The following is a 12,145-nucleotide window of genomic DNA, read 5'->3' on the forward strand; positions in this document are numbered from 1 at the left end:
TGTGTTGTTGACAGTTTCTTTGTTCCACTTAATTTTCTGTGCTGAGTCATTTTTCTTTATGTATTTTCTTTTCATCTTTTTCATTGTTGTTGATTTTGTATTTGCTGAGTCTTTATGTTTTTCTTGTTTTTTATTTTGATGTGTAGGATTCTTAGTTTGCTTTGTGGTTACCTTAATATTTACTCCCATTTTTCTAAGTTTAAACCAGTCTTTTATTTCTTTATATTGCCTTGAATTCCTCTCCATATGAAGGATCTATGAGTATAATTTTTAGCCCCTCTTTTTTGCTTTAATGTTGTCATCTTTTACATATTGATGTCTCTGTTTCCCCATTTTCAGTGTTTTTGCTTTGATTTATTTTTGTGACTTCCTTATCTGGGTTGATATCTGGTTGTTCTGTCCTGTGTTCTAGTCTTGGGTTATTATCTGATGTTATTGATTTTCTAACCAGAGGACTCCCTTTAGTATTTCTTGTAATTTTGGTTTGGTTTTTACAAATTCCCTACACTTCTGTTTATCTGGAAATGTCCTAATTTCACCATTATATTTGAGAGATACTTTTGCTGGATATATAATTCTTGGCAATTTTTTTCCTTCAGGACTTTTTATATGTCATCCCATTGCCTTCTTGCCTGCATAGTTTATGCTGAGTAGTTAGAGCTTAGTATTATTGACTCTCCTTTGTAGATAACCTTTTCATTTATCTCTAGTCACACTTAAAATTCTCTCTTTATCTTTGGTTTTGGCAAGTTTGATTATATCTTGATGACTTTCTTTTGGGATCTACCTTATGTGCACTTTGACAAATATCTAGGATAGAGATCGTCTCGTCTTTCAGGACTTCAGGGAAGTTTTCTGCCAACAAATCTTCAACAATTCTCTCTGTATTTTTTTGTTATCTCACCTTGTTCTGGTACTCCAATCACTCAGAGGTTATTCCTCTTGATACGGTCCCCATAATTCTTAGGGTTTCTTCATTTTTTTTTAATTCTTTTATCTGATTTTTCCTCAAAAAAGTTGGTGTCAAGTACTTTTTCTTCAATCTCATTAATTTTGACTTCCGTTGCCTCAGTTCTGCTCCTATGACTTTCTATTGAGTTATTTAATTCTTAAATTTTATTGTTAATCTTTTGGATTTCAGTTTGCTGTCTCTCTATGGATTCTTCCAGCCTGTTAAATTTGTCATTATGCTCTTGTACAACCTTTTTAAGTTTCTCTATTGCTTTGTCTGTGTTTTACTTGGCTTGTTCTGCATTTTCCCTCATCTCCTTCCTGATCCCTTGAAGACTTCTGTATATTAATCTTTTGAATTCTACCTCCAGTAATTCCAAGAAGTTCTCTTCCTCCAGAAGGTTTCTTGATTCTTTGTTTTGGTAGCTTCCTGAAGCCGTCATGGTCTGCCTCTTTCTGTGATTTGATACTGACCATTTTCTCTGTGCCATCAATAAGTTATTATATTTATTTATGTTTGCTTACTGTGTCCTAGCTTCTTGTTTTGTTTTGTTTTGATATGCCCAAATAGGCTGGTCATTTGAGCTAGTTTGATTATTGGCGTCTTTGAAGCTCTCACGTCTTTTCTCCAGGTACTAGAATTGTTACTAGGTATGTGAGCCCAGGAATCCGTTTACTTTTCTTGTGTGGATTCAGCTCAGGTGTCCAAGTCATAGGTCACTGAGTGTGTGATGCAGGCTCTTGCCTACAGTCCTAGACCGTGAGGGGTAACTGGAGTAGGCACAGGTATCTGGCTGCAGTAGGGGGTCATGCACTGATCAAGGCAGGGGGCTGACTGCTGCCCCTGAGTGTCTGAATGGAAGGCATGTCCCTCTTCCCTACAGCACATAGGTAGGTGGGTTTTGCAGCCAGGCTATGGGCACCCAATGCTGTTGGCTGTAAGACTGGGAGTCACCACTTATTCTTGGACTCGCATCATGGGTGGCTAGGTGGACTGGGTGAAGCCATCAGTCCTCAAGCCCCTGATGTGGGTAGGTGAGGACCCTGCTTAATGGGCAGGATGGTGTCAAATGATACAAATCTGCCACTCCCCTTTATAGCTGATACAGATGAAAACAGGCTTCAGGTATATACCCTGTTGTACTGTGGTAATGAGGGCCTATGCTGTTGAAATGCCCCCACACAGGTCTATGCAGGGTGAAAGGCATTCAAAGTCCATGGACCCCTTATGCCTGTGCCTAGGCAAACGGGCTGTGCATGCCCTGAGTTCCTGGCTTAAGGGAGCCTGCAGATTATTTTCTCCTGTGTTAATTTGTTCCTCCTCCAAAGCTGGGAGAATGGCTCAAGGCACATGATGGGTCCTACTTCCGACCCCCAGGGACTCAGCAGTCCCTGAAGCTGAACCTGGACCAAAGCAGCAGGGGGGAGGAGGCAGGAAAATGGGAGAGACTTTCTTACCAAGAGGGGGTTTGATCCACACGGTAGGTTAGATGCTATTACTTATCTTTCACCAATTGAGCACCATCTCTCATTGGTTCTGGAAGCTTGAGCAGACTATCTCACACTTGGTCTCTCCCGATGAGGAAAACACATTCCGAACACCACTGCTTGCCTCACCCCTCATGCGCTAGCCAATCTCGCCTGCAGGGTGCCGAGGCCGGCCAGGTCAGGTCTGGCAACTCCTCGCTGCTTCTGAACCGTCTCTCCCTCCCCCTGCCACTCAGTCCAATTCTCGACTTTGTGTTTGATGTTCAGGTCTCCTAGACTGTCATATATAATCGATTCACTTGTTTTCTCCAGTCTTCGTTGTAAGAAGGACCACAAGAAGCATCTGACTACTCTGCCATCTTGGCCCCACCCCTCTATGTTTAACTTTTTGAGGAACCACCGAACTGTGTTCCAGAGTGGTGCACCATTTTACCTTCCCACCAGCAATGCACAAGGGTTCCAATTTCTCCAAATCCAATTGAGTGATTTTTTAAAATTGTTTAGTTAGCTGGCTGTTTTTGTAAGGGGGGGTGTTTATTCATTTATGTCTTTCGCCAGTTTATTTTGTTGTGGTAGTATATATACATATATATATAACAAAACATTTGCCATTTCAACATGTTCACACGTACAATTCAGTGACACTGTGTTCATCATGTTGTACAACCATCACTATTATCTATTTCCAAATTATTTCATAACCATCAACAGAAGAAGCTCAGGGTCCTCTAAGCAATGAGTCCCCCTTCCACCTCCTTCTCCCACCCCTGCTAACCCTAATAAACTTAGGTCTGTATATACTTGCCTATGCTAGTTTATTTTAACTCTCGAAATATTATAAGAAATGAATTAACAGTTATGTTTGCTTAAGTGAAAAGATGTATGTATATAATACATACACAAAAAAACAATATCCTTGGTTTTCTTCACAATTATTAAGTCAGAGAATACACATAAGGTTAAACATTATGTGGTTAGATTCATGAAAAATTGGCAATAATTCCAAAGCTTTGAGATTTTCTATAAACTTTTAAATCCTAGGTCATAACTTCCTAAAAGAAGCATAGATGAAACAGTGTTTGGTTTTGTTTTTGTTTTTAAGAAGAGAGTAAAAGTAGAACTTTGATTCTCCGTAGAATGCAACCCATCATTTTTGTGTTAGGCAATAACTTCCTTCTTTAGCATATTAGTACTTACTTTTTTGCAACAAACTACTAACTTTTTTTTGAATAAACTTTTCTTCCATACAAAACATTTTTTCAATACTTATGTTTTTCAATAACCTCTCCTTTATTTCCATTTTAGAAGAGTTTTTTTTAAAGTAAACTTTAAATAAGAAAAAGGAAAAGGAAAAAAAAAAAAAAACTCTTTCCTTCCAGTATCAAAGAAAATTACTCTGGTTTGAAATTTGGTTAACATTAGGTTCTCTGACCACATTACTCAAATGATTAAGTCTAATTCTAACCATTTAGGTGACGAATAATTTTTGTAATACATACCTAGCAAAGCTTGGAATAAACTGCTCTTAAAGATACCCATCACCTTTTTAACAGCGTTTTTCAACTGCTGTTCCTCTGGTTTCCTTAATTTTTTGCAGTATTCTTCCAGTAATGAAAAAGCTCGGTCAGTATCTGAAAAATATAATTTTAAAATTCTATCTTATTGTCTTAGAAAAATAGTAAATTAACATTAAACTATCCTATAGTTGTGGTCCTAATATCATCACACAAAATAATTTAATAAAATAATCATAAATTCTATAAAATACCATATGTAATTGATGATTACATTCAACACCTAATTTGAAGAGCCTACTTTTGTTTCTGTGGTTCTGTCTTCCAAAATAATCTTCAACTATATAACAAAACAAAGGGATTGGCTAATTTTCAGAAGTAAATTGCCAGATCTTTCTTTTTAGTCTGTCTTAGTCTGGAAGTTCCACTGAAACCTGTCTACCATGGGTGACCCTGCTGGTATTTGAAATACTGGTAGCTTAATTTCCAGCATCATAGCAACATGCAAGCCACCACAGTGCAACAAACTGACAGACAAGTGATGGTACATTAGTATAGAACTTTAATCTTTTCAAATGCTTTCAAACTTTACGTGATATGATCTTTTTAATAACACTTTGAATCAGTGACAGATATTTTAATCCCCATTTTTCCAAGAATTACACTATTAGCAGTTTCCCCCAAATAACAGTGGCCCACCAACCTCACTTTTTTTTTTTTTTTTTAAAGTCAAAATTTCAGCAACTTTTGACTACCTGTTAAAAGCCCTATGCTGCTGTTTTACAAGGCATAACAGACCAGCTCATTTGGTCAAAGCATTCTACATCATTAGTTTGAACTAACTTTACTGAAACAGCTACAGCATCAAAAGATTTAAGGCAAATTGGAATTCACAGAAAAGGATAAGACACTTCACACTACGTTGAAAGAAAAAACGGAAAGCCAAGAAAAAGAGACACTGACGGCAACACCGAATCACAGCAACACTCGCACTGCAAGCACAGAACACCACTGGTGAAGTCGGACTATTTAAACTTCAGAAAGCCCATTTCATATAGCATTAAAAAACACACATTAAAACATAACATGAACAAAACCACAAAAATCCGTCATGCACTTGGATAAGTCTTCGTGGTCTTTGTGCATACCCAGAAAATTGAAGTTTTCTTTTTCTTGTCTTTTTTTCATTTTTTTTTTTTTGCATCATAACATTTGATAAAAACCTTTTTTGTTTGTTTGTTTGTTTTTTACTAAAATAAACCTGTTCAGGGGAACAGCTACTAGATGAATGTAAGGGTTTTATGCACCTTATAGAACTTATAGCAAAAATAGTTTTAGTTGATTTCATCATAAATAACATTTTCAAGAACCTGTGCAAAACTGTCAATAATTTCCTAAAGCACAATTGATCAGAAAAATCCATGACTGTTCAGCCTTCACACCCTTCTTCATGTAAGAACGTCCTTCTGTACATCTCACAGTTACTTATTAGGTTGAAAGGTATACGGAGAATGGTCATTAGACATCTCTGCAGCCACCTGCTGCTGACCACTTGCCTCCTCAACAGGAACTGCCATTGTCTGCATGTGTGCATACTGTGGCAAATAGGCTCCTTGCATAGCTGATGTTGCAGGCATGTATGTTCAGGTGCTGCCTAGTGACAGATGAGCCATCAGCTGGGCCAGAGGACTGATCACAGATGCAGGCTGTAGTGACATGGTGTGCTCCATTAAGGGAGTTAACACAGCACTAGGGTGCTGCAGAATATATGGTTGAGGTTGCATCCAAGAAGGACTTTGCACCTGGTAAGCAGATACAAGAGATGCAATATAGGGTGTAATAGAAGTTTGAGTGATCATTCGGTTTGTAGCAATACTGTATGGTGAAGGATAAAATCCGTTCTGTATAGCAGCTGTAGTTGGGTCATAAGTAAGTGTCATTCCAGCCTCTCCTTCTCTATGCCATGGTCTTCCATTAGGGATGTATTTGTTGGGATTCTGCCTCTTCTGTCCTCCATCTGCGAACTTACACAATAAAGGTTCTGCAGGAGCAGAAACTCCTGGTGATGTTTTAATGAATTTTCCATTAAAATGACCAATAACAGCTTCGCATTTTTCTGTTGAATCTATCCTAGCAAAGCCAACACCACAACTTGTACCACTGGAATCACGAAGTATCCTTGTAGAAATAACTTGTCCAAAGGGTTTGAGCATATTTTCAAGTTCTTGCTCATCCATGGACAGTGGCAAATTAGAAACATACAGGTTGGTAGGATCTTGTTCCTGTTGCTTTGCCATCTGCGCTTGAACCCCACTAGCCTTCAGGGCAAACACAGCTTTCTGAGCTGCTGCAGGGCTGTCGAAGTCGACAAAACCGTAACCTTTGCATTTGTTCGTTGTCTTATCCAAAATTGCCTTTGTAGAAGCTATTTTTCCACACCTTTTGGGGCTGAAGCAGCTCGGCTTCTTGTGTCCCTTGTCTCTTCAGCTTCTGCTTCTGTTTCCTGTGGCCTCTTGGCCCTTGGGGCTCATGGCCGCATCTGCCCGGCTGGGGCAAGTGTTCCAAAGCTCTGTAGCTCCACCGGTGTAAGTCCCCGGAGATACCCCACTCCGCCAGAAAGCCTCGTGCACACAGACACTCAGCTCTCTCACTCTGTGGGTTGGCAAGCCTAGCTCCACCAATAAGTGCCCAGAGGCACCCTACTCTGCCAGGAAGCCTCCTGCTCACAGGCATTCAGCTCTCTCGCTCCATGGGTCGGCTCCAGCGGAGCCGGTCTCCTGGTTTTGCTGCTGTTGGTTCTCTGCTGCTGCTGCTTCTCTGCTGCTGTAGGTTCTCTGCTGCTGCTGGTCCTCTGTCACTGCCGCACATCTATCCATTCACAGTTTTAAAACCGCTTCCACATATTAGGTATCTGTTAGAGCAGCACCCCACTCTCTCGGTACCAAATTCTGTCTTGGTCATCTAGCACTGCCATAACAGAAATACCACAAGTGGATGGTTTTAACGTAGAGTTTATTTCCTCACAATCAAAGTAGGCTAAAACTCCAAATTCAGGGTGTCAGCTCCAGGGGAAGGCTTTTTCTGTCGGCCTTCTCATCAGTGTTCCCTCGGACTAGGAGCTTCTCGGCACAGGGACCCCAGTCCAAAGGACGCGCTCTGCTCCCAGCACCGCTTTCTTGATGGTATGAGGTTCCCCCCACCTCACTTTTTAACCTAAAACTACCTATTACATGTAAGTAATCAACAATATCATAACTATATTATACCTCCCTCAGTATGTGTGTGTATATATATATATACATATATATATATACACATACACACACACACACATACATATGGATCCCTGGTAGTTGTGAGCTCAGCTGCTAACCAAAAGGTCACCGGTGGTTCAAATCCACCAGCTGCTCCTTGGAAGCGCTATGGGGCTACAGGGTCACTATGAGTTGGAATCGACTCGACAGCAACGGGTTTTTTGGTAAATACACAAACACACATATGCATATATATATGTGTGTATATACATATATATATATTAGGCGTATCATTGCTAATGTCAGATGGATCCTGGCTGAAAGCAGAGAACACCGGAAAGATGTTTACCTATGTTTTATTGACTACACAAAGGCATTTGACCGTGTGGATCATAACAAATTATGGATAACATTGCGAAGAACAGGAATTCCAGAACACTTAATTGTGCTCATGAGGAACTTGTGCATAGAGAAAGAGGCAGTCATTCGAACAGAACAAGGGGATCCTGCATGGTTTAAAGCCAGGAAAAGTGTGCGTCAGGGTTGTATCTTTTCACCACACCTATTCAATCGGTATGCTGAGCAAATAATCTGAGAAGGTGGACTGTATGAAGAAGAATGGGGCATCAGAATTGGAGGAAGACTTATTAACAACCTGGGTTATGCAGATGACACAATCTTGCTTGCTGAAAGTGAAGAGGACTTGAACCACTTACTGATGAAGATGAAAGACCACAGCCTTCAGTATGGATTACACCTCAACATAAAGAAAACAAAAATCCTCACAACTGAACAAATAAGCAACATCGTGATAAATGGAGAAAAGACTGAAGTTGTTAAGGATTTCATTTTACTTGGATTCACAATCAACACCCATGGAAACAGCAGTCAAGAAATCAAAAGATGCACTGCATTGGGCAAATGTGCTGCAAAAGATCTCTTGAAAGTGTTGAAAAGCAAAGATGTCACCTTGAAGACTAAGGTGTGTCTGACCCAACCATAGTGTTTTTAATTACCTCATATGCATGCAAAAGTTGGACAATGAATAAGGAAGACCAAAGAAGAATTGATGCCTTTGAATTATGGTGTTGGCAAAGAATATTGAATATACCATGGATTGCCAAAAGAATGAACAAATCTTTGTCTTGTAAGAAGTACAACCAGAATGCTCCTTAGAAGCAAGGACTGTGAGACTACCTCTCACCTACTTTGGATATGTTGTCAGGAGGGATCAGTCTCTGTAGAAGGACATCATGCTTGGCAAAGTAGAGGGTCAGTGAAACAGAAGAAGACCTTCAACAAGATGGACTGACACAGAGGCTGCAACAACAGGCTCAAGCACAACAACGATTGTCAGGATGGCGTAGGACCAGGCAGAGTTTTGTTCTGTTGTGCATAGGGTTGCTATGAGTTGAACCGACTCAAGAGAACCTAAGAACAACAACAACTTGATTATCTCAAATGCCCCCCAAGCTTTAGGTTTTTTTCATTCCTTCATTTGTGAACAGATATTTTTTTTAAAAGCTTTTAAGTGCCAGGCACCTTTTTCTTATACTTTTCTTTTTTTAAAATTACAACTTTGAAATACTTCTTTACTTCTGTGGAATTTCTGCAGGTATTCATTTAGTCTGGTCTTTTGAAAGGCAATTCTCAAAAATGTATCAATATCATCCCCATAATCACATCTACAAATATAATTTTCTAGATATGGGAACTTACACATATCCATTCAATAAACATTTATTGACCAACTACCCAGGAAGACACTGTATTGACTTAAAGCAATTAGATGTTCTCTAGGAGCCCTAGTGCCACTCTGAAGAAGACCTCTTCAAGATCTGATGGTCTTTGTAGTGGTTTAGCTTAGTGAAGGATCCCTGGTGGCACAGTCGTTAAGTGCTCAGCTGCTAACCAAAAGGTCGGTGGTTTGAACCCACTAGCTGCTCCAGGGGAGAAAGATGTGGCAGTCTGCTTCCATAAAGATTTACAGTCTTGGAAACCCTATGGGGCAGTTCTACCCTGTCCTATAGGGTCACTATGAGTTGGAATCGACTCGACAGCAACAGGTAAATGTTCTCTAAACCAGTGAAGCCTACGATCTCTCTCATCTCTGTATGAGGAAGATCAGACACATAAAACAAGACTAAAATATAAGAAAAATAAAGGCTAAATATGGTCAAGTCTCTCTCAGACAAGTTAGGCTTTCACATGTCAACATGTAGTGCTAGAATTGTGGCTGCCCTTTCATGCTCCTTTTGATGATCAATTATGATCACTTGTTGTTAGCTGCCGTTTAGTAGACTCAACTCATGGCAATCTTACATACAAAAGAACAAAATGTTGCCTGGTACTGCATCATCGTTAGCATGTTTGAGTCTACCGTTTGCAGCTACTGTGCCAATCCATCTCACGGAGAGTGCCTTCTGATGATGTGTCCAAAGCAAGTGAATGGGGCAATATTCTGGTGTGATCCACAGGGTTTTCACTGGCTAATTTTCAGAAATATATCACCAGGCCTTTCCTTCTGGTCTGTCTTAAGTCTGGAAGCTCCACTTTCAGTCTGCCAGGGTGACCCTGCTGGTATTTGAAATGCTGGTAGCATAGCTTCCAGAATCATAGTAATATGTAAGCCACTACAGTACAATAAACTGGCAGAGGGGTGGTGGTAATGATCACTACCTGGTATGAATTCTATTATGCCCTTCATCTCTCTCCAGTTAATTTTTATTTCTACTAATGAAAGCTTGAGCTTTAGGGTAATCTAAAACTGGAAACATATGAAAAGATGCTAAATTAAGCAAAAAGAAAAAAGATGACTTGGACCCTGTTGTACAAATCAATCCCTAGTCAGATCTAATTGAATGAAGTGGAAAGTTGAGATAATTATCCAAGTAATTCAGGACCAGTCTTTTAGCTGATATTTAAATAACCAGATTTATATGAAGAAATTTTTCACCTTAGCTGCCTATATAATGGCTTCAACTCTCCTGCTTTCTTTACTAGAGGAAATGTATCTTTATATGACTCCTGAATCTACTGAAAGAGTGAAACTAAATTTGAATTACTTAAGGGAAGACAAAAGGAAATGGGGGAAAATTGTTTTAAAAAATAAAAATTTGTCTCATGAAATGTGCAATCCAAAGGATATAGTGAAATGTTTTATAATTAGAATTTTAGGTAATCATGTGTCTATTAACTAAGGCTCAACTCTATTGTATTCCGTTTAAGAATAGCATTGATGGAAAGTTATAAATAATTTGGGACAGTTAGTTTAAATTTGAAACAGTGAATGGCAATAGTGCTAATGAATAAACTTTTAGAAAGCAGAAAAGAATGATACATAAATTATTTGCCATGGTTGGAAAAAAAAGAATTATAGAACATATAGTGGCATCATTAGAAAAACTAAGATCAAAGTATTACAGAAGGAAGAGTAAATTTAATGCACAAATAAATCTTGGAGAGCAAAGCATTTAAAATAATGAATTCCTTTTCACACATTACACAACACTTTTATAATTTAAAAAGAACTTTACATGCATTAGTTTACCTGATTCTCACCACTGAGAAGTCATATTATGCCTATTATACATGAAACTGAAATCATAACAGCTTGTCTACACAGAGTTACTAAATAGCAACTGGGGAGCTTAATCCTAAAGCTTTTGATTTCAAGTATCGTGTTCTCACCACAATACCACCCTTAATCCTCCAGAAAGATAGTTGAGCATATTTCTTTAGGGAAAAAAAAATTTTGACCAGACAAAAATTGTATCACTGAATTTTAGAATCTAGGGTTAAATATTGAATTACTAATTTTCACAGGGATCAGTCCCCGTAGAAGGACATCATGCTTGGTAAAGTAGAGGACCAGCAAAAAAGAGGAAGACCCGCAACAAGATGGATTGACACAGTGACTGCAACAATGGGCTCAAGCATAACGATCGTGAGGATGGTGCAGGATGGGGCAGTGTTTCATTCTGTTGTTCACAGGGTCGCTATGAGTTGGAATCAACTCAGCACCTAACAAGAAGAACAATTTTCACATATATTTATTAAAATAAAAATTGTATCTGTAACACAAAAATAGAAATTGTCCCACCCATAAAATCAAGTCTGGCAGACAAAGATAGTAAGTTCTTTCATCATTAAGCAAATATTTATGGGGTAGCTACTATGTTCCAGACACAAGAAACTCAGTACTGAAAAAGGTAACATTTTCACCAAAATCTACGCTCACAGACATTTTTAAAAAGGAAATTTCAACAAAGTAAAAAATAAGAGCATGATGATGCTATGATGTGGCACCAGGTGCCATGGAAGCAGAAAGGTAAACTGACATTACACAGACTATGTTAAAAAGTTTTACCTTTACCCAAGAATGAATGCCACGCCATGGAAGATTTTCAAATGAGAGACAGCATGACCATTTTTTAGTTTTAGAAAGATCACTTTAACTACAGTGTGAGATATAAATTAAAACAAGCAAGAACAATTAGATTTCTTCTTTTGTACCACTTCAGTGCAAAATTGAATTGTCACAATTTTTGATTACTTATTAAACATGATGATCAGCAAATAAAAATATTTTACTAATATTTAAACTAAGTATTTAAATATGCTTAACTCGTAATGTTGACATTATTGTTTTTGTTATTTTGCACATTAAGTACAGTATAGTCGTATGAAAGTAATAAAATGATGAGTGTCAAGAGAAAAGTTACTCTTGCCCCAGGTCTTTGAAAAGAAGTTTTTTAATATTAAAATTTATAGTGCAAGATGATACAGCAAAGGCACCAATTTATTACTAATAATATTAACCAGCATTTGTTGAGTAATACTAAAAACTGCATGTTGCTGCTTTTGTCAGTTGCTGTCGAGTTCATTCAGACTCATGGCAATCCCATATATGCAGAGTAGAACAGCTCCATAGGGTTT

At 38.5% G+C, this 12,145-nt stretch overlaps 1 protein-coding gene and 1 pseudogene across 2 annotated transcripts in view; both read right to left on the bottom strand.

Annotated features, from left to right (window-relative positions):
• DLG2 (discs large MAGUK scaffold protein 2) overlaps positions 1 to 12,145 on the bottom strand; it is a 2,186,317-nt gene that overhangs the window by 2,157,891 nt on the left and 16,281 nt on the right. Inside the window, exon 3 of the mRNA XM_004385499.2 lies at positions 3,939 to 4,070. Within this exon, the coding sequence (XP_004385556.1) occupies positions 3,939 to 3,978 (40 nt within the window). The 5' untranslated portion in view covers positions 3,979 to 4,070. The remainder of the gene's footprint in view (positions 1 to 3,938; positions 4,071 to 12,145) is intronic.
• Positions 5,293 to 6,385, bottom strand: LOC101354114 (RNA-binding motif, single-stranded-interacting protein 1 pseudogene; annotated as a pseudogene). The gene has a single exon (XR_186580.2). The product of XR_186580.2 is annotated as an RNA-binding motif, single-stranded-interacting protein 1 pseudogene (transcript).

Source organism: Trichechus manatus, unplaced genomic scaffold (genome assembly GCF_000243295.1).
Source record: "Trichechus manatus latirostris isolate Lorelei unplaced genomic scaffold, TriManLat1.0 scaffold00140, whole genome shotgun sequence".
NCBI lineage: Eukaryota > Metazoa > Chordata > Mammalia > Sirenia > Trichechidae > Trichechus > Trichechus manatus.